Below are 20,947 nucleotides of genomic sequence, written 5' to 3' on the forward strand. Positions count from 1 at the left end.
CTTAAGCTGTTCAGTGGCACAGCCCAACTGATCTCGGCTGTTGTCCTTTCCTGTTCCCCTTAAAGTTGGCCACTGCTTCTCTGCACCTCGAGGGAGAAACTTCCTCCTCCCGCCCACCTGTTCCTTATCGCACCCCCCCCCCATTTGCGCTGTGTCCTTTGTGTTTCCTCTGAGAGGGTACTCTCTCAAATGGCCTCTGTATCCTGTTTCTCCCGTCCAGATCTTTAGATCTTTCTCTAGATCTCTGGTCTTATTTGCTGTCCACCAAAAAACAAAAAAACAAAAAACAAAAAAAAAATAAAAAACAAAAAACAAAAAAAAAAAAAACAAAAAAAAAAGAAAAACTCCACAAGTATTTCACAGGTACCATAAATTCAGTTTGCACTAAATTGAACATGTCAACCTTCCCTGCAAATCTCTTTCTTTTCCTGTGATGGTTTGGATGTGTGGCCTTGTTGGAGTGGGTGTGTCACTGTGGGTGTGGGCTTTAAGACCCTCATCCTAGCTGCCTGGAAGTCAGTCTTCCACTAGCAGCCTTCAGATGAAGACGTAGAACTCTCAGCTCCTCCTGCACCATGCCTGCCTGGATGCTGCCATGTTCCTGCCTTGATGATAATGGGCTGAACCTCTGACCCTGTAAACCAGCCCCAATTAAATGTCCTTATAAGAGTTGCCTTGGTCATGGTGTCTGTTCACAGCAGTAAAACCCTAAATAAGTTTCAGAGCCAGTATTCAGCTGTTAGACTTACATTTAATAAATATCTATTGAGCCTTTGTTAATACATATGCTAAGCAAAGCCATGCCGATTATGATGATAAATAGGGGCTGGTACTCCTCTCTCACAACTAAAGTGCAGTGTGATAAGAACCACTGTGGTAGGGGCAGTTCCAGCATCTGAGGGGAAGGCGTGTGCCTAGTTGTGCATGCAGAAGCCCAGCAGCTCCTTGTCTTTTTCCTCTTCTCTCACAGTGATTCAACTGATCATCAAATACTGAAATTTGTATTTTCCAAATCCCCTCCCCTCAATTTGCTGGCAACTGAACCCAAGGCCTTCTGTATAGCACACAAGATTTTTCCTACTCAGCCAAGTTCTATTCCTTATATTTATTTAAGTTTTTAAAGACAGGGGCTTGGGGCTGGAGAGATTGCTCAGTGGTTAGAGCACTGTCTGCTCTTCCAGAGGTCCTGAGGTCAATTCCCAGCAACCACATGGTGGCTCACAACCATCTGCAATGAGATCTGATGCCCTCTTCTGGTGTGTCTGAAAATAGGTACAGTGTACTCATATAAATAAAAAAATAAATCTTAAAAAAGAAAAAACAAAAAAAAAACAAGGTCTCACTATGCTGACCAGGCTGACCTAGAACTCACTCAGTAGAGCAGACTGGCCTCAGACTCACAGAAACCTATGCCTACCTATGCCTCCTGAACGCTGGGGTTGAAAATCCCACACCAGCATAGCCCTTGGATTTTTAGAAGGGGTCTTACTATGTGTCACAGGCTGCTGTGGAACTTAGCTAGTCCCAAGCTCTGGACCAAGTTCTGGACCAAGCTCTGGAACTTGTCATCCTGTTTCTAAAAGCAAACAAACTTGTTTCAGGACTAAGGTAGGACACTTCTTACGGCCCAGCAGTTAAAAGCACTGGCTGTTCAGTTCCTACAAGTGGTTCTTCACCACCCTTTGTAACTCCAGTTCCAGAAATCCAACACCCTCTTCTGACCTCTATGGGGAACCAAGTAATCATGTGGTACACACATGCATGCAAGCGAAACATCTATACACAGAGAAATTATCTTGATAAAAATGTTATTTTGAGACAGTGTTTCATGTGGCCCCAGCTGGCCTTGAACTGTGTAGGTGAGGATGACCTTGAACTTCTAATCCTTTTGTTTCTGAAGATTTGGGAGTATAGGCTTACACTATAGTACTTAGCTTTTGAAATTGCATAGATTTAGATGAGTGTCTATGATTACTGTGCTGGAAAGCAAACCCTAAATCTTCTCTGCAAGAACAAACATTCTCAGCCACTGAACCATGGTTCCGGTCTCTGAATAGTTTTATCTAGTTGTTTGTTTGTTTGTTTGTTTGTTTTTTAAGACAGGGTCTTGCTTTCTATCCTTGGGTGGCCAAGTACTTCCCTTATAGCCTGAGGCTGACCCTGACATACTTATTCTTCTGTCTCAGCCTTCTAGTGCTGGGACTACAGGCCTGCACCCCGAGGTCAGGCACTCCTCTCCCCAAGTCTTATCCTCTAGCATCAAAAGGCTGGAATCTTGAAAAGTTAAAAATATTTTTTTTATTATGTGTCTGTCTCTGTGTGCTTGTGTGGTCATTGGTGTGTGTGTGTGTGTGTGTGTGTGTGTGTGTGTGTGTGTGTGTAGGTCAGGAGAAAGCATTCAGGATGTCAGACTTGTTGCTTGGGACAAGCACCTGTTTGTATTGTTTGGATGGGATCTGTTGAGACAAGGTTTCACTGTGTATCTCAGGTTAAGCCTTTGAGCTCATTCTAAACTGGTCTTAAACTTCAGCAATCTTCCCTCTTGGTCTCCTGAATGCTGATTATTAGTGTGAGAGAGATCATGTCTACCGGATATTATAATTTTGGTTTTTTGACACAGAGATCCTCTGTGTAGCACTGAGTGTCCTGGAACTTACTCTGTAGACCAGACTGGCCTCAAACTCACAGAGATTCAGAAACACACACAAAATCCCAGCCCCCCCCAGAAGTCGCCCTCTTCTGGTGTGTAGTCAGAACACTGTGTACATAATAAATAAACCTTAAAAAAAATATGTGCCACGACGTCTAGCTACCCTATATCATTTTTGGTGGAGGAGTGGGAATTACTGTGTTTTAAATTTTTTTCTTAATTTTACATATGGTTATATTTTTAAAGATTTATTTTATGTATATGAACATGCTTCTGTTGTTATACCAGAAGAGAGCCTTAGATCCCATTACAGATGGTTGTGAGCCATCATGTGGTTGCTGGGAATTGAACTTATGACCTCTGAAAGAACAGCCAGTGCTCTTAATTGCTGAGCCATCTCTCCAGCCTGGGAGTTGCTGTTGAAGTCACTAGAGACAACCTGGTCCTCATTGTAGCCCAGGATGCCCTTTAGTGGGCCCTTGGATGCCTGCTTCCCCATCTTCTTGATGTCCTCATACTTGTCCCAGTTAGGGTTTTGCTGCTATGAATAGACACCATGACCAAAGCAAGTCTTTTTTGTTTGTTTCTTTTTTTTTATCCTTATTTTTTTTTCAATTTTATTGGATATCCTGTTTTTACATTTCAAATATTATACCCTTTCCCTTCACTCCCTTCCCTCCTCCCCAAGGTAAGTCTTATAAAGGACAACATTTAGTTGGGGCTGGCTTACAGGTTCAGCTCAGTGTCATCAAGGCAGGAGCATGGCAGCGTTCAGATAGGTATGGTATAGAAGGAGCTGAGAGTTCTTTATCTTCATCTGAAGGCTGCTAACAAAATGCTGCCCACACTCAGTGACACACCTACTCCAACAGGGCCGTGCCTTCTAATAGTGCCACTCCTGGGCCAAGCATATACAAACCATCACAATTTAGCAGATTTCTCCAGGCAGCATTTTAGATCCATGAGGTATACATTGGGAGTAGAAACATAGAAGGCCATGCCTGTGAGCTTTCTGTTCAGCACTGGGATGACCTTGCTTACAGCCTTGGGCAGCACCAGTGGAAGCAGGGATGAAGTGTGGTATTCCCAACAGACAAACTCAGCACCAGTATCACCCCATTTGATATTAGTGGGATCTCGCTCCTGGAAGATGAGGATGGGTTTCCCATTGACAAACTTCCCATTCTCAGCCTTGACTGTGCCATTGAATTTGCCATGGGTAGAGTCATACTGGAATATGTAGACCATGTAGTTGAGGTCAGTGAAGGGGTGGTTGTTGGCAACAATCTCCACTTTGCCAAGTTCAGAGCAGAAGGCAGCCCCCAGGTGCCCAATATGGCCAAATCTATTCACACCAACCTTCACCGTTGTGTCTATGGGACAAGACTGGCACTGCAGATGATGTGACTGCCTCTGGAACATCAAGGGGCAGAGAGCCACATACTTACTCTTTAAAAAGATAAGATCACCCTTTTGCATGTGTTTATTTGGCTTTATTGCAAAATCTCTCACTTCCCCTCAGTTTGACCTTTTGTAACACACACCCGCAGCTCCCTTTGCTGTGATTAGCTGTACGTAAAGGGGAGGCCAGTGCTACTTCACTTTTAGATCTTTTCCAGGGCTTTTTTTTTTTTTTTTTTTTTTTTTTTTTTTTAATGTGTATCAGAGTTTTGCCTGCAAGTTGAGTGTACCATTTTTGTGCATGCCTATGGCAGCCAAAAGAGGCACTGGTGTTACAGAAGGTTGTGAGCTGCCTGCCATATGTGTACTTGGAGCTAGATCCCAGTCCTCCCTCTGCAAGAGCAGCAAATGTTCCTTAACCTGAGCCATCTCTCAATCCTTTAAGTAAAAACAAAACAAAAACCATACACCTTTTGTTTTGTTGAGACTAGGTCTTTGAAGACCAGGCTAGCTTTGAACTCAAAGAGATCCAACTGCCTTTGCCTTCTGAGTCCTGGAATCAAGGGAGTATCCCACCACCTCCAACTCCTTTTCTTTTCATTTTATTTGTATGGATGTTTTGAATGCAGGCAGGTCTCAGCACCACATGCATGCTGTAATCATGAAGGCCAGAAGAGGGAGTCTGATTCCCCCTAGGACTGAAGTTAACAGTGTGAACCGTGCAAACTGGCACTCAACGGAGAGTTCAGGGGAAGATGGGCCTGTGTTCTTCCCTCCTGAGCCATCTTTCCAGGCCTCCTCACTGATTTACTGATAGATCTCTAGTAGCTTAGGCTAGCTTGCAATAGAGGATAATGTTGAGTTTATGGTAATTTTATCACCACCTCTTCAACGCTGTGATTACAGGGGTGGGTGCACCACAAAAGTGTTGTGTATGGGGTGAACCCAGTGGTTTGTACATGCTAAGCAAACACTAAACTACATTCCCAATTCCTAAATAATAAAATTTCACTAGCCACATCCTTTGTGGCTGATAAATAGCCGCATTAATTTCCAAGTTCACACTTAAAAGTTAGCTCATAACTTCCCAACTATAAGCCTGATTTTTGGTTTATTATTATTATTTATAAAGACAGGTCCTCTAGGAGCCCAGGTATACAGGTGTGTGCCCCTGAGGTCTTAAAACACTGATTACGGGCACCGAGGAGGCGGATTAAATGCACTGCCATCAAGCCTGATGACATGAGTTCAATTCCTGGGCCCACAAAGTAGACATCAGGACTCCTGCAATGCGTTCTCCAATCCCGACACGCACGCCACAGCATGCTCCTGACTCCCCGCACACAACAATTAAAAATTCAGATCCTTCATAACTTGAATCGGTGAATGCGAGTATCGGGCAATCGCGATCGCCACTTTATCGAACACTGCAGAATCAGAAAATGCCACCATTAGCTTCACCGCCCTCAGCTTGCTTTACACCAGCGGGATTGCTCAGAGCGGCCGACCCGGAGTGCCGCGACAGCCCGCACCGTCGACTTCCGGTTCTTGTTAACCATTTCCTGTTTCGTAATGGTGCATGATGGGATACACAGTGTGCTTTCCGGGAGTGAACCGCGAACGTCCGGTCGACACCGCACTCCATTTCCCGACATACCTTGCAGCTTAACCCAGAAGCTGGAGGCCGGTTCCGGTTTCATCAGCGTGGGCTTGGAGGCGCGATGAGACTGTTCGTGAGCGAAGGCTCCCCGGGGAGCCTGCCAGTGCTGGCTGCGGCCGCGAGAGCCCGGGGACGGGCGGAGCTGCTCATCAGCACTGTAGGCCCGGAAGGTACTGGAGTGGCTGCTAATGGGCGGCGGGTGAGGGGCGTTCATCTCATAGTTGTCTGCCCAGGCTCCAGTGCCTGAGCCTCAGTCGACTCAAAGTTAATTTTCTTTCCATGACCCTTGTTAAGTTAGTTCCGTTAGTTATGTGCCCTCACTATACTATTCAAGCCTCGTTTCTAGTCTTCCCTCCTGCCTCCCTCCACTGTCTTCTAACCTTCCTTCCCACCTTTCGTGCAAAACTCCCTCTCCACCCGGTCACTCTCGTGATAACCTCCGTTCACCCCGGTGTCGTTTTTCGGAAGCCCCTTTCTCCTTCCAGGACCTCAATACAGACATGTGCAAACTCGGTCCTTGAAGTATATCGCCTATTCCCAGCCGATTTGGGGGGTGACTTTCCAAGAGTTCTCTTGTCAAATCCTCCCAACTCCTAACAGTTCTGTTCTCCCACTGTGGCCGCTTGGCCGCAGCACTATTGTGCGCCTCTCTGTAGACTCTACCTGTTGTTTCCAGTTGGCAGTCTCAACTGAACACTTGCTGGCCTCTCTAGCATATTCCAAGCCCACCCCATCCCCACCCCTTTTAGTTAGTGTTCTTACCTTGGAGACTGTAGCTTGAAAACCCAAGCCCCCAGGACACAAATGTAACGCCAAATCATTATTTTCTTACCCCTGACTTTGACCCATTTTTCTCTGTCTCAGAGTGTGTGGTACCGTTCCTTACCCGGCCTAAGGTCCCTGTCTTGCAGCTGGATAGTGGCAACTATCTCTTCTCTGCTACTGCAATCTGCCGGTCAGTGTTGGTTCTTGGTGTGGGGAGGTAGCTGGACCAGAGCAGGCCTCACTGATCCTTTTGCTACCTTATTTGCAAACACTGTTTCACTGAAGGTTCGTACATGAGCTAGACAAACCCTTCGACTTATTTTCTCTCTCCAAACAGATATTTTTTTCTGCTATGTGGCTGGGAGCAAGATGATCTTACCAACCAATGGCTGGAGTGGGAAGCAACAGAGCTTCAGGTGAGTCCATGTACCGGGGAGGGGAGGGTAGCCTGCCCTTCCTCTGTATGAGCCTCTTGACCGTCTCCCCTGCACTTTAGCCAGTCCTGTCTGCTGCCCTGCACTGTCTAGTGGTTCAAGGCAAGAAAGGGGAAGATGTACTTGGCCCGATTCGGAGAGTCCTGACTCACATTGATCACAGCTTGAGTCGTCAAAACTGTCCTTTCCTGGCAGGGGTGAGTTGGCTTGAAATGGGGTTTGGTCTCAGTGTGAAGAGTCTATTCAGACCCCAGCAACTAATTATTGGCACAGTAACCTTGACACATTACTTAAACACACTAATTCTTAATTTTTTGTTGTGTGTTTGTTTGCTTTCTGAGGCAGGGCTTCTCTGTTAGCCCTGGCTGTCCTGGAACTCACTATGTAGATCAGGCTGGTCCAAAACTCAAGAGTCAGCCTGTTGTCTTTGCTTTCCAGGTGCTAAGATCAAAGGCTTATGCCACAACTAGTCCTTGTTTTTGTTTTTTTGTTGTCATTGTTGTTGTTTTCCTTTGTAAAATGGAAGTGATAGTTCCTGCCGTAGTTAGAGTTGTCGTGAGGATTATGTTAGAAAGCACACATTGTCTCACCTAGTCCTTGGCACAAAGAAAGTAAGAACTCTGTGTGGTGGTACACGCCTGTACTCCAGACTTTTGGGAGGCAGAAACAGAAGGATCAGAAGGTCAAAGTCATCCTTGGGTACGTAGAGGTTAAAGGCCAGCTGGAGCTATGTGACACCGTGTTTAAAAAACAGGCACACATTCGAGCTCAATGAAAAGCTGGGGTGGCGCGGTGCGGCGAGGCATTCAATCCCAGTATTCTGGAGGCGGAGGCAGGCACATCTCTGCAAGTAAGGTCAGACTGGCAAGGACAGCCAGGGCTTTCAAAGGAAAAAGAAAAGAGGAGCAGCGAACATTAGCTGATTGTAACTTCCTAATTACCATTAGGAACTGTGTGACTGTCTCACCTCTGTGCTTTCCTCTTTCTCCAACTAGGACACGGAGTCTCTAGCTGACATTGTTCTGTGGGGAGCGCTCTATCCTTTACTGCAAGACCCAACTTACATCCCTGGTGAGAATTGTACATACCATTTCACCCCCAAACCTGAGCGGTTGGTCCAGGGCTGTAGAACAGTAGAGTGTTGAGTTTTCCCTTCAGGGTGCAGATTGACAGAGAAACTGTAGCAGGATATGCCAAGGTCACTGGGGAAAGCATGGAGAAGCCTCCAGAGGGAGGAGGTCCACCTCTGCCTGCACGGTCTTGATCCTGTGTTTGTTCTTTCTTGTTACACCCACAGAGGAGTTGGCTGCCCTACAAAGCTGGTTCCAGACACTGAGTACCCAGGAGCCATGTCAGCGAGCTGCAGAGACTGTGCTAAAACAGCAGGGTGTCCTGGCACTGCGTCCCTACCTCCAAAAACAGCCACAGCCACAGCCCCCACCTCCTGAGGGGAGAGCTGTCAGCAATGAACCTGAGGTTTGGAACTGGGCGGGCAGGACATCCTCACAGAGCCTTAGGGCCTTGGGTAGAGGGTATCTAGGGGGCAGATATTGATTGTGGTTGTTAGAGAGCAAGAAGTGAGTTTGTTTACCCTGTGGCCCCCTCATGTTTATTCTTGATAGGAAGAGGAGCTGGCTACCCTGTCCGAGGAGGACATCATCACAGCTGTTACTGCTTGGGAGAAGGGCCTGGAAAGTTTGCCTCCACTGCAGGCCCAGCAGCATCCAGTGTGAGTAGACACCAAGAGTGAGGTTTGGTTTCATTACTGGAAATCGTTGCTAGGTAACAAAGCAGGTTCACCCTCTCTGCCCATGGAATGTTGGTTCCAGTGTGATGGAGAAATGTTTACAAAGTTGACAGTTGTGTATTTATGAATTAAAAATTTTTTAAAAGATTTGTTTATTTTATATATGTGAATTCAGACACACCAGAAGAAGGCATCAGATCTCATTACAGATGGTTGTGAGCCACCATGTGGTTATTGGGAATTGAACCCAGGACCTCTGGAAGAGCAGTCAGTGCTCTTAACCACAGAGCCATCTCTGGAGTCTGTATTTATGAATTTTAATTAAGACCCATGAAGGAAAAGAATAGAATGCTATGAGGAAAAAATAAATCATGAGACTGAAGTCCTCTCTGTTTTGAAAAATCTTTTTTAGCCTAGGCTTGCCCCAAACTCACTGTGCTGAAATGACCTTTTATTCTCTTGCCTCTGTCCCCTGAGTGTTAGGATGACTGAGCTGTACCATCAGACTAGCTGAGCCTTTCTTACAGAGTGTCACTAGTTTAGAGTGGGAAGGCTTGCAGGGTAAAGCACTTTTTGCATAAGCCTGTCAACCTGAGTTGTGATGCCTGGAACCCACATAAAGGTGGAAGGAGAAAATGGACACCTGTGGTTGTCCTCTGACCTCTCTGTGTGTGCTGAGGCATTCTTGCCCCACTCCAGAAATAATGGGGTTTGTTTTATCTCATCAGTCCTAGTGTTTTGACTGCATATGTGTATGTGCACTACATGCATGCATTGTTCCTATGGAAGTCAGAAGAGGGCATATGGAGTTACAGATAGTTATGAGCCATTATGTGGGTGCTGGGAATCAGACTGAGAATCCTCTGCCAGAGCAGCCACCCCTTACCTATCTATACAGCTCTCCCTACTTCTATCTTTGAGACAGACTTTAGCCTTGGCTGACCTGGAACTCACTGTAGACCACATTGCTTTCGAACTCACAGAGCTTGTTAGTCTCTGCTTCCAAGTCTCTGCCTTTAATCTGCTAGAATTCCAGATATGTGCCACCATGCCCATTAAGAGATACACTGTTTCAAGTGTGGACTGGCTAACCTGTCACCAGGAGATACACAGTTTCAAGTGTGGACTGGCTAACCTGTCACCAGGAGATACACTGTTTCAAGTGTGGACTGGCTAACCTGTCACCAGGAGACACACTGTTTCAAGTGTGGACTGGCTAACCTGTCACCAGGAGATACACAGTTTCAAGTGTATACTGGCTAACAGGTCACACTGTTGCAAGTGTGGACTGGCTAATGGTCACCAAGGGATGTACTGTTTTATATGTTCCTTCTGGCTAAGGTTTTACCTAGGCAGAAGAGGAGCCAGCTGCCTTTGGCCTAGCAAGTAATTCTAGCTACTTGGGAGGCTGAGGCAGGAGAATTTCAAGCTCAAGACAGCTTGGGCAACTTACTTAGACCTTGTTTTAAAAGGTAAAATGATGGTTTTTGAGCCACTTGTGTCATAAGCAAGTTAGTCCCAGCAGGTTAGTCCAGCCTTGGCTATATAGTAATTCTGTTATTTAAAACCACCCACTAATCAAGCAAAAAGGTCCAGGGTCAGTGGTAGAGCTTTTGCTTAGCATGCATGAGGATGTAGGCTCAATCTTCAGTCAGTGTGGCAAAAGTAAAGATCATATGCAAATTAAGTTTTCTTACTCTGGTGTCTGTGTGTGAGTTTGATGTAGGCTGTCTTCCTTGATTCTTACCCATTTTGTTTACTGAGGCAGGGTCTTGTGCTCCCCTGGAGTCCTCTGATTCTGGCCAGTCTAGCTAGCCAGCTTGTCCCAGGATCCTGTATCTCTGCCCCTACAGTGCTAAGATCATCGGTAGCCCACGGCACCTGCTGAGCTTGAGCCTGGAGGATCCAAACTCTAGTGTTCATGCTTATACAGCCCTTAACGTACAGACGTGTGTTTTGGTTTAGGCCAGGAGAGAATGGCTTAGGAAGAGAAGAGTCGGAACAGAGACGGATTTGTTTTGGTTCATGGGTGGGGATGACAAGCTGTCATGGTTTCAGGTGTGAGTTCAGTGTGGACATGAGTAACACACTTCCAGGGACATGGTGTCGGTGCCTGGGTAGTTTGAGGCTGAGAATGGGCTAGCGTGCCGGCAGTGAAAGATGGGAGCCGTGATGGGGCACGCGCAGTACACAAGGCTGTACCTGAAGCCTGCTGGCTGAGCAGAGCCCTTTCCAGCAACTCCAGGATCATAGCTCTGGCTCCGTGAGGAAAGACTGATCTGAGAGGCAGCTGGATTTAGTCCGCCAGTACTCTGCACACTTGTTCTGGTATTTGCATCTCTGCTATGGACTAGTCTCTCTTTTCTTTTTTACCAGGTTGCCTGTGCCAGGAGAGAGGAATGTGCTCATCACAAGTGCCCTCCCTTACGTCAACAATGTCCCCCACCTCGGAAACATCATTGGTTGTGTGCTCAGTGCTGATGTCTTTGCAAGGTGGAGCCAACTGCTGGAGAAGAGTCCTCCCCGGGGGCTGAGTGGGCCCCAAGGAAAAAGGATGCCTCACAGGTTGGGACTGAAAGTCCTCCCATGACCACCATCTCCTTCTAGGTACTCTCGCCTTCGCCAGTGGAATACCCTCTATCTGTGTGGTACAGATGAGTACGGCACTGCAACAGAGACCAAGGCCATGGAAGAGGGCCTGACCCCACGGGAGATCTGTGACAAGTACCATGCCATCCACGCGGACATCTATCGCTGGTTCAATATATCCTTCAATACGTTTGGCCGTACCACCACGCCTCTGCAGACCAAGTAGGTTCCTGATGGGGAGGCAGACAAGGACTGAAGGGGAGGCTGGGGTAAAGAGAATACCACAAAGATGGCAGAGTCTGACTAGGCAACCTCATGAGCTTTGGTTCCGAGCATTGGCCTACAGCGTATCCTGGGTGGAGAGCTGAACAGGGACTAGGGTGGGCCTGAAGGACACCCGAGGAAGCAAAGGGAAAGAGGAAAGACTTCTGCTTTCCTTGCCTGAAGTACCCTTATGCAGAATGAAGACCTGAAAACAAACTTAAGACTCAACTGGATATGGTCACCCACTCGTAACCACAGCATTTGGGCGGTGGAGGCAGAGGACTGAGGGTTGGAGTGGTGGTTAGTGTCGGCCTCGTGAGACCTTTCTCAGACCAGTGAAATACCAAAGCACCATGTAAATGGTGGAAGCAGAAGCCAGCTCTCAGCCGGGAAGAGTTTATACAGGCAGTTGGAGTCAGGAGAGCACCATGGGCGCATCTAGTGGGTTCCAGCTAGACATAGGCCTTCACTATGGGAGGCCTTCCCTGAATGAGTGAGGTCAGGTCTCTGGCTAGAGCAGCAGAGGTAAGGTCTGCACTCACCTGGCTGCTCTTTCTCATCCCTTGCTTGCTGGCCTTGCTAGAATCACCCAGGACATTTTCCAGAGGCTGCTGACACGAGGGTTTGTGCTGCAAGATACCGTAGAGCAGCTTCGTTGTGAGCAGTGTGCACGTTTCCTGGCTGACCGGTTTGTGGAGGGAGTGTGTCCCTTCTGTGGCTATGAAGAGGCCCGAGGTGACCAGTGTGACAAGTGTGGCAAGCTCATCAATGCCATTGAGCTCAAGGTAAGAGAAGGAACTCAGGGATGCCCAAAGGAAACAGTCATTTATGAGAAGACAGGGAAAGCTGCGGCTCCAGAGAGCAAACAGCTGCACCCAGAAGACTGTCAGGGCCTTTACTTACTCATCCTGTAGACAGGGCAGGATGGGAGCTCACAGAGATCCACCTGCCTCTGCCTGGGATTAAAGTTTCTACCACTTCTGCCTGACCACACTTTAATGTTTAGTAGCTAAGACCTTGTGTTGATCACTACAGTGAGTGGGAAACTGATGGGTTAGAAGAAGGAGCGAGGAAAAGCCCTGGAGGCTAGGATACTAACAGTGGGAAGGTCGCTCTGCCCCTGTCACTAGTGCAGAGGAATGGGAAAAGCTCTGGAAGGCTGTCGTGCTGCCATAGTCAAGTAGGTCTTTTTGGCTTATGCTGGAGATGTAGCTCAGCGGTAGAATACGTGGCTCACATGAGTCAGGTTCTGGCTTTGAACCCTAGAAACACACAATAGGGAAGACAGGGCGTGGCTAGTGCCATCTGTGAACACAGGCAAGGTTCAGAGCTGATGCAATGGTAATGTTTGCCTTGTGAAGTGTGAGGTGCCTACAGACTTCTAAAGAAGCAGTTGCAAATGGATATGTATTTCAGATGAGCTATGAGACACTATCTCACCTTCATACCTCAAGTCGGGGTTGGCAAGATGACTGTGCAGAGAAAAGCACTTGCTAGAAACCCAGACCCCATATGGTGGAAGGAGAAAACAGACTTCATCTCTACATGGTCACACTCACACACAAAATAAATATATCAAAACAGCACCAGCCCAGCCCCCACCCCACTGTGAAGCAAGCTGAGTAGTACAGTGTGGTGCTCTGCAGCCAACCGGTACAGAGTGCCTGCTGCTGCCACAGACTGAGTGTGGGAGGCCTGACCCTTAGGAGCAGAGGTTGCAGCAGTGCGCACACAAGTCTCTGTCGACAGGAAAACACAGATGGAGGGATGTGCTTGTTCTGACTTGTGAGGCTGATTGTCCCGGACAGTCTTCCTCCTCTGCAGCCCTGATGCTGCGTGCTCCCACCAGGATCACACCCTCTGGAATTTCTCCTTACAGAAACCCCAGTGCAAAGTCTGCCGCTCCTGCCCTGTGGTCAAGTCCTCACAGCACCTGTTTCTAGACTTACCTAAGGTAAGTTAGGTGTCCCTGTGCCACAGCCACACACACTGGGAGCCAGAGGTGTGCCAGCATGCCCTGCATTTTTATTTATTTTTATTTTTTGTTTCTCTTTTTGGTGTGTGTGTGTGTGTACATGAGAGCACATGCATGTTAGCCTGTGTGCTGTGTGCTGTGCAGGTGCCCAAGGAGGATAGAAGAGGGCATCAGATCTGGAGCAGGAGTTATGGGCAGCTGTGAGCCACCCAGTATGGCACTAGGGCCGGGACTTGGACCCTCTGAAGAGTGTTTGTTTCCGGTAGTCATTTATATAGCTTAGGAGGGAACACAGTTCATGGTGGACCTCGTGCCTAGTGTCAAGTCACTACATTCAGCAGCTGTACTGGGCAAGGCTTATGCCTAGCACAGTGTGGTGGCTCCTCTTTCAATCCCAGCATTCTCAGCACTGAAGACGCTGAAGCAGAGCGCTTGGGCAGAATAATGCTGAGACTTCCAACCTGTGGGCTGCAGATCAGATGTTTACATATGGCTCATAACAATTGGGAAATTATAGTTATGAAGTCACAATGAAATAATTGTATGGTTGGAGGTCACAACATGAGGAACTGTATAAAGGGTTTCAGGATTAGGAAGGTCGAGAACCACTGTCTTCAAGGAACTGAATTGGAGTTGGCTACGAGCTGCCATGTGGGGCTGGGAACTAAACTCAGGTCCTTGGTGAGAGCAGCAAGTTCTGTTAATCACCACTGAGCTTTTTCTCCAGTCCCCTAATATCAGTTTTTTGTTCTTTTGTTTTTTTTTTTTTTGTTTTGATGGCCTTGTAATACTTAATTGGATGCATACACTTCAAATACCATATTTCATCTAAACTGAGAGAATTTTTTTTTTTTAATGTTTTTGGTTTTTTTGAGTCAGAGTTTCTCTGTGTAGCCTTGGCTCTCCTAAAACTCATTCTGTAGACAAGGCTGGTTTCAGACCTACAGAGATCTGCCTGCCTCTGCCTCCCAAATGCTGGGATTAGAAAGAGGCATGCTGCCCACCGCTGCCCAGCTGTTTAAACTTTATTTAAAAATTAAAATATAATTATATCACTTCCTCTTTCCTCCAACTGTTCTCTCTCATGGCTTTTTCTTCTATTGTTTTTATACGTACATACATACATACATACATCATACATACATACATACATACATTATACATACATACATACATACATACACACACACACACACATACATACATACATACATACATGTCTTTCTGGACTAGGTGTCCCATAAGTGATCTGAGCAGTAAAGCTGGTAGGATCAGGATTTCAAGCCTTCCTTCCATCTTCTATATAGTGAGTTTGAAACTACATCAATGACATCCTGTCTTGAAAAGCACAAAGCAGTGTTCAGAGAGATGGCTCACTGGGTAAAGACATCTGCCACCAACCCCTGTTTCCACACAGTAGGAAAGAACTGATGTGACTCCATGGGTGTGTGGGCGTGCACACACTCATACACACAGATGCACGTGAAATACGTAAACATGCTGGGGCTTGAGTTGTATCTCCCTCGACATAGAGGGTATATGCCTAGCACTCACAAGATCCTAGACCCAGTTTTCTCGCCCCTGCCTCTGAGAAACCAGAATTATAAACTGTGTCAGCGTACTCAGTCTAGTGTCAATATATTTTTGCTTTTACAAACAACATGTCTTTATGAATACATCTTAAAGACTCAGGGAATTTTTTTAAGGACAGAGTTTCTTTGTGTAGCCTTCACTTTTCAGAACTTGCTCTATAGACCAGGCTAGCCTCTGCCTCTCAAGGGCTGGGATTGTTTTTGTTGAATAAAGTAGTTAATAAATTTTTACATGTCCCTGAAGTCTTGAATCTTTTCACTTTACCCTGTACTACCCACTCAACTGTGCAACATTTGACTCACTGACCCTGGTGCCATCCAGTTTGACACAGTCCTGTGTCCTGTTTTCATCTCAGTTGGAAAAGCGCTTGGAGGACTGGCTGGGGAAGACGCTGCCTGGCAGTGACTGGACACCCAATGCCAGGTTCATTATTCGATCCTGGCTTCGAGATGGCCTCAAACCACGATGCATCACTAGAGACCTCAAATGGGGAACTCCCGTGCCTTTGGAAGGTTTTGAGGACAAGGTAAATACCTTAGCCTTTAGTCATGGCTTAAAACACTCAGCTTCAGGATTGAGCTCATGGGCTAGCTGGTTAAAAAATTGGTATTTCCTTGTAACCTGAAACTTTGGGTTGGTTCTGTGTGTTTCCCTGCAGGTATTTTATGTCTGGTTTGATGCTACAATTGGCTACCTGTCCATAACAGCCAATTACACAGACCAATGGGAGAGATGGTGGAAGAATCCAGAACAAGTAAGCTGGCTTCAGTTAGCCTGTCTGTGGGGTAAGAGGTGTTAGGTAGGTTCTGGGCTTGCTCCTTTGAAGAGAGTCTCAGGCAGTTTCCCAATGTCTTTTCCTAGGTGGACCTTTACCAGTTCATGGCCAAAGACAATGTTCCCTTCCATGGCTTGGTCTTTCCTTGTTCAGCCTTAGGAGCTGAGGACAACTACACCTTAGTCAAGCACCTCATTGCTACAGGTAGGACCTGGCAGAACACTGTGGGATGTTCCTAGGGCGTGAGGCCCAAGGTAATGCTTGGAAGAGAGTGGAGACATGCTGATTCTCAGGAGTTGAGACAGGAAATAGTTAAAGCCTGAGAATGCCATCCACAGGGGGAAATGAGAACTGGAGAGCAAAATCTAAAGCTAACCTAAGCGTGTAAGCAAAGAGACAACGGCCTGTGTGACGTGTAAAGCTCCTCCAGAAGAGCTGTCCTTGGACAAGCATATTGAGGGAAAGGTGGGGCTGGGGTAGGGCATGACTTGAGTTCTTTTCTCTTGTCCAGAATACCTGAATTATGAGGATGGGAAGTTCTCTAAGAGCCGGGGGGTAGGAGTGTTTGGAGACATGGCCCAAGATACAGGGATCCCTGCAGACATCTGGCGCTTCTATCTGCTATACATTCGGCCCGAGGGCCAGGACAGTGCCTTCTCCTGGACAGACATGCTGATTAAAAACAATTCCGAGCTGCTTAACAACCTGGGCAACTTCATCAACAGGTAGGAGGAGCCAGTGGAGAGGTCCACAGCGCAGGAGGCTGCGGGGCGCACTGAGCTGCGCATTCTTGAGGCCAGCCACCTGTGGCCAGGTGGTTTGATGGAATTGGTCACAGCAAATCTTCATGCTGTGTTCTTATTAAAGGTCTTTCTAGAACTGGGGATGCACACTCACAGCAAAGTTAGACTGCAGATCACTAGCGTGTTTCCGTGAAAAGAGGTTATGTGGTGTCAGCTGTACTGTAGGCTCACTCTGCTGTTGCTGTTTCTGCTCTTTGCAGCTGTTCTCCAGTGTGTTTGTGTAGCACATTCAGAGCTGAGTCTCCTCCTCAGCACACACAGACATGTGCCTCTTGCACTTAAGACTCCAGTGCTCTGGACCCTTAGCTCAGCCCTTAACCGCATTTGGCAGCTTCATTAGCATTTTGTGAGCACTTGTTAATTTTTACATCTCTATTTGTAGAGTCACTCTCTGGAGAAAGCGTGTAGAGTTTAACCTTGCTTCCAGTTTGCAGGGCCAGGGGTTGTCAGGCTTGTACAGGCTTGGCACAGGGATTGTTTTCTCTTTTGCTTGGTTGGTTGGTTGGTTATTTTTTAATGTTTATTTAGGGTTTGTGTGGGGTGTGACTGATAAAGTGCTGTGAACATCAGTGTATGACCTGACTCACTTCTTCCCTCCACCAAGTAGATGCCAGGAATTGAACTCTGGTCATTGAGCTTGGTGGCATACCTACCTCATGAGCCATCTGGCTGACCCAAGCATGAAGACTCATGGATGGAATTTCTCTATGAAAACTGGGCAATAACTTTGTCTTTTTTCCCCTTTTCCCAAGAGCTGGCATGTTTGTGTCTAAGTTTTTTGGGGGTTGTGTGCCTGAGATGGTGCTAACACACGATGACAGACGCCTGGTGGCCCATGTCTCCTGGGAACTCCAGCGCTATCACCAGCTGTTGGAAAAGGTTCGGTAAGTAACTTCCAACCCGTCCAGTCAGTGATAGGATGGCTCTCAGTCTCACATAGTTTGCCTCTTCCCTTCCCAGGATCCGGGACGCCTTGCGCAGTATCCTTACCATATCTCGGCACGGTAACCAGTATATTCAAGTGAACGAGCCCTGGAAACGGATTAAAGGCGGTGAGACGGACAGGCAGCGGGCAGGCACAGTGACAGGCATGGCAGTGAACATCGCTGCCTTGCTGTCTGTCATGCTCCAGCCGTACATGCCCACAGTCAGCTCCACCATTCAGACCCAGCTGCAGCTCCCACTCGCAGCCTGCCGCATCCTGGCCACAAGTTTCATTTGCACCTTACCAGCAGGCCACCGAATTGGCACGGTAGGTCTCCTGAGTGTTGGCGGCACCAGCCACTTAAAATCCTTATTTTTACAGTGCTGCCATTGGGGAGAGGTTAGTAGCACCCTAAACGTGTCTTCGGTGTGGGTTCTGCAGCTGACCTCAGCCCTCCCTAACTCACACTCCAGCCTGTGAGTGCAGTGCTGTCTGTCTGTCCTGCTGTTCATGCAGAGAATATAGATGTCATGTAAGAAACACCATGACCTGGTGGTGCTCACAGCCCTCTGCTCTGACACTGGTGTCCCCTTCTGCCTTGGAGAGTCCGGTCACTCCAGTGACTGCTGCCTTTGTGAACTGTCACACCTCAGTTTCTACTGCAGCGTCTGGGATCTCTAAATGTCAGAAAGGAGGGTGGGAAGCTTTGCTGTGTGCTGTGCTGGAGATTATCAGTGATTGATTCTGATATTTGTTTCCACAGGTCAGTCCTTTGTTCCAAAAATTGGAAAATGACCAGATTGAAAATTTGAGGCAGCGCTTTGGAGGGGGCCAGGTGAGCGAGCTACTGTCTTCTCCCAAAGCCCTGCAGTGCCACCCAATCTCCCCAAGTACCCGACTCCTCCCTTTCCACCCTTCGCCTTGCTGTCTCCTCACTTTCTTTCTTTCCTGTCTTAGCTAGAAGAGTCCTTGGAGTTACAGGTAACCATTTCCTCTGAGATGTTATGTGAAACTGGAGGCCAGAGGGTATTTATGGCAGCAAATAATAATTCTGCTGCTCTTCCCCAGGCTAAAGGATCCCCCAAGCCAGCAGTTGTGGAGGCAGTGACACCAGCAGGGTCGCAGCACATACAAATGCTGATGGATGAGGTGACCAAACAGGTATGAAGCTTGGACCCTGAGGAGGCAAGTACAGAACCCACACAGGTCCGTGTCATGGGACTGCTGTCTCCCCCTCACCCCGATTCTTTTCTCAGGGCAACCTAGTCCGGGAACTGAAAGCACAGAAGGCAGACAAGAACCAGGTTGCTGCAGAGGTGGCTAAACTCTTGGATCTAAAGAAACAGTTGGCTTTGGCTGAGGGGAAACCCATTGACACTCCTAAAGGCAAGAAGAAAAAGTGAGAGTGAGAGGATGTTGAGAGGATGTTCACAGTCACTTTACTGGGTATGGACAACAATAAAGAATGTACAGTGTGTATGTACAAGCGGAGACCCTCTTTCTCCTTTACCCTCAGTCCCCCTCCTCAGCATGTGCAGTGGAAGGCCACATGTTTGGCACTAGCACAGTGTAGACAGGAGGTGACCCAACTGTTCATGCTTGGTGCAGGCTGACCATTCGGTCGATCAGAGCCCTCCGTGTGGTCTCTACCTCCCTGGTCAGGCGTTCGATTTCCTGCTTGAGCCGCGCGTTCTCCTCAGCCAGCTGTGCCACTTTCCTCTCGTTCTCCTGCTCCTTCTCCTTCATGCGCTGCTTCCCAGCCCGGGCTGCGCACTGACCACTCTGCTTCCGTTTCCTACTTCTTCCTTGATCTTCCTCCTCTTCCTCCTGAGCCATAGAACTCTGACTAGAATCTGGAGAGCGAGGGCTCTGGGAGGTGCTTGTGACGACCTCTGCTGGCCCTGGCTCCTCAGTCAGCCAGGCCAGGGATGCAGGGTCAAGAGTAGTGAAGGTTTTTGATTCTTCCTTTAAGGAAATGAAGAAGGGGAGATGGATATTAGTTACTTCAGGGAGGCACGCATACCCCCAGTTTCCTGGGATTATTTTATTATTGTGTGGTTAGCTCAGGCTGGCCATGAACTGAGGCTCTCGCACTTGACAAATTCTGGGGCTGTGGGCCCAGGCCATCAACCTGCTCCCCAACCTGCTCGCCCATCCTAGGACCAGTGTCCTCACTCACCTCTTCGTTTCCTGGGGATGAGACATAGGTGCCCCCGATTTCATCTGAGGACAGGACCTCCTGCAGATCCTCATACCAGGCTTCCAGCTCCCAGCTGGGCACCATCTCAAAAGTGAAAGGCAGGGACTCAGCTGCCATGACTATAGTTGGACTGGGTTCTGGAAAAAGAACATGCATTCCATTCACTGCCGTTGGTGAGCTGATCTCATGCCTGCTTAACACGTAGAATTTAAAATGTACTGGCCTTGCAAGGCAGGCAAGGCACAAGTAGTCACTTCCTGAAAGCCACATTGGCAGAGGGTGGGGTGGTCCTGTCGGGATGGGGAGATGGCTGCTGCCCAAGCCCAGCAGTCTGGGTTTGAGTCTACCCGATCCAACTCTCAGAAGTTGTCACATGTACACCATGGCCAGCAGCCCCCAAACAAATAAATAATTCAGTAAATGTCAATATTACTGAGTAACCTCTACTATTTTGTTTCTTTAAAAGCTTTAAGTTTCACGTGTATACATAATCAGTGTCTGGGGGCCAGAGGCATTGGCTCTCTTGGAGCTGGAGTTCCAGTGAGAGCCACCTCATGTGGCTGCAGGAAACCTGACTCAGGAACAGCAGCATGGCTAACTGACAAGAGTTCTCCCCAGGCTCTATTGTCAATCTCTTTTTGTTGTTTGAAACAGGGTCTCTCTGTGTAGCCTGCCTGTCCCGGAACTCAATGCTGGCCTTGAACTCAGAGATCAACCTCCCTGAGCCTCCTGCATGCTGGGATGGAAGGTGTGCACCACTACACCTGACAACATGCCCTTTACTGAGGATTTACTACAGATAACTCAGATCCTCTCAGGTTCTGAGGTACAGGAAAGAGCCACTGTGCTTGGCTATGTATGTATGTGTGTATATATATTTTTTCTTACAGGATTACAGTCGAAGTATTCACTCATTGGGAGCACTACTGCTGATTTTCAGGGGCAATTACCAAGCCATGTGTACTCCTTTTTCTTGTGTAGGTGGCTTGGGCAAAAGGTCCTTTGTGGACTGAGAAGTGGGAAAATAAACCGATTGCCACTGTCAAGGCTGACTGAGAGCCAACTCTAAATCAGCACCACAGGGGCTGACAGCAAAAGCTTGTCTAACTCTACCTCAGCAGCGCAGTTACCCAGAGCTGCATTAGGAGCTGACTGAGAGGTGGCTG

At 47.7% G+C, this 20,947-nt stretch overlaps 2 protein-coding genes across 5 annotated transcripts; one reads left to right on the plus strand and one right to left on the minus strand.

The window, feature by feature from the left end:
- Nucleotides 1-5,728: 5,728 nt before the first annotated feature.
- Nucleotides 5,729-20,930, plus strand: MARS1 (methionyl-tRNA synthetase 1). 4 transcript variants are annotated; one of them, XM_080935747.1, is made up of 22 exons: nt 5,729-5,881; nt 6,576-6,666; nt 6,814-6,892; nt 6,973-7,107; nt 7,906-7,981; nt 8,208-8,386; nt 8,533-8,639; nt 11,034-11,150; nt 11,265-11,468; nt 12,094-12,295; nt 13,390-13,464; nt 15,434-15,604; nt 15,737-15,832; nt 15,940-16,057; nt 16,365-16,578; nt 17,409-17,540; nt 17,617-17,908; nt 18,345-18,416; nt 18,539-18,562; nt 18,650-18,742; nt 18,838-19,027; nt 20,436-20,930. In XM_080935747.1, the coding sequence occupies exons 1-21, from the start codon at nt 5,773-5,775 to the stop codon at nt 18,982-18,984; spliced, it is 2,733 nt and encodes a 910-aa protein (XP_080791873.1). In that variant the 5' UTR covers nt 5,729-5,772; the 3' UTR covers nt 18,985-19,027; nt 20,436-20,930. The 4 variants fall into 4 exon arrangements, 3 of the variants coding, with proteins under 3 accessions (XP_080791873.1, XP_080791872.1, XP_080791874.1); XR_013975497.1 differs by lacking the exon at nt 20,436-20,930 and having other exon boundaries at nt 18,543-18,562; nt 18,838-18,973; XM_080935746.1 differs by lacking the exon at nt 20,436-20,930 and having other exon boundaries at nt 18,838-19,113.
- Nucleotides 19,171-19,898, minus strand: DDIT3 (DNA damage inducible transcript 3; the record flags this gene model as incomplete). The annotated part of the gene is made up of 2 exons (XM_080935750.1): nt 19,171-19,546; nt 19,761-19,898. 2 exons carry the CDS (start codon nt 19,896-19,898, stop codon nt 19,175-19,177), a joined length of 510 nt encoding a protein of 169 aa, XP_080791876.1. The 3' UTR covers nt 19,171-19,174.
- Nucleotides 20,931-20,947: the final 17 nt, after the last annotated feature.

The sequence above is a fragment of the Micromys minutus genome, assembly GCF_963924665.1.
Source record: "Micromys minutus genome assembly, chromosome: 22".
NCBI classification, from domain to species: domain Eukaryota; kingdom Metazoa; phylum Chordata; class Mammalia; order Rodentia; family Muridae; genus Micromys; species Micromys minutus.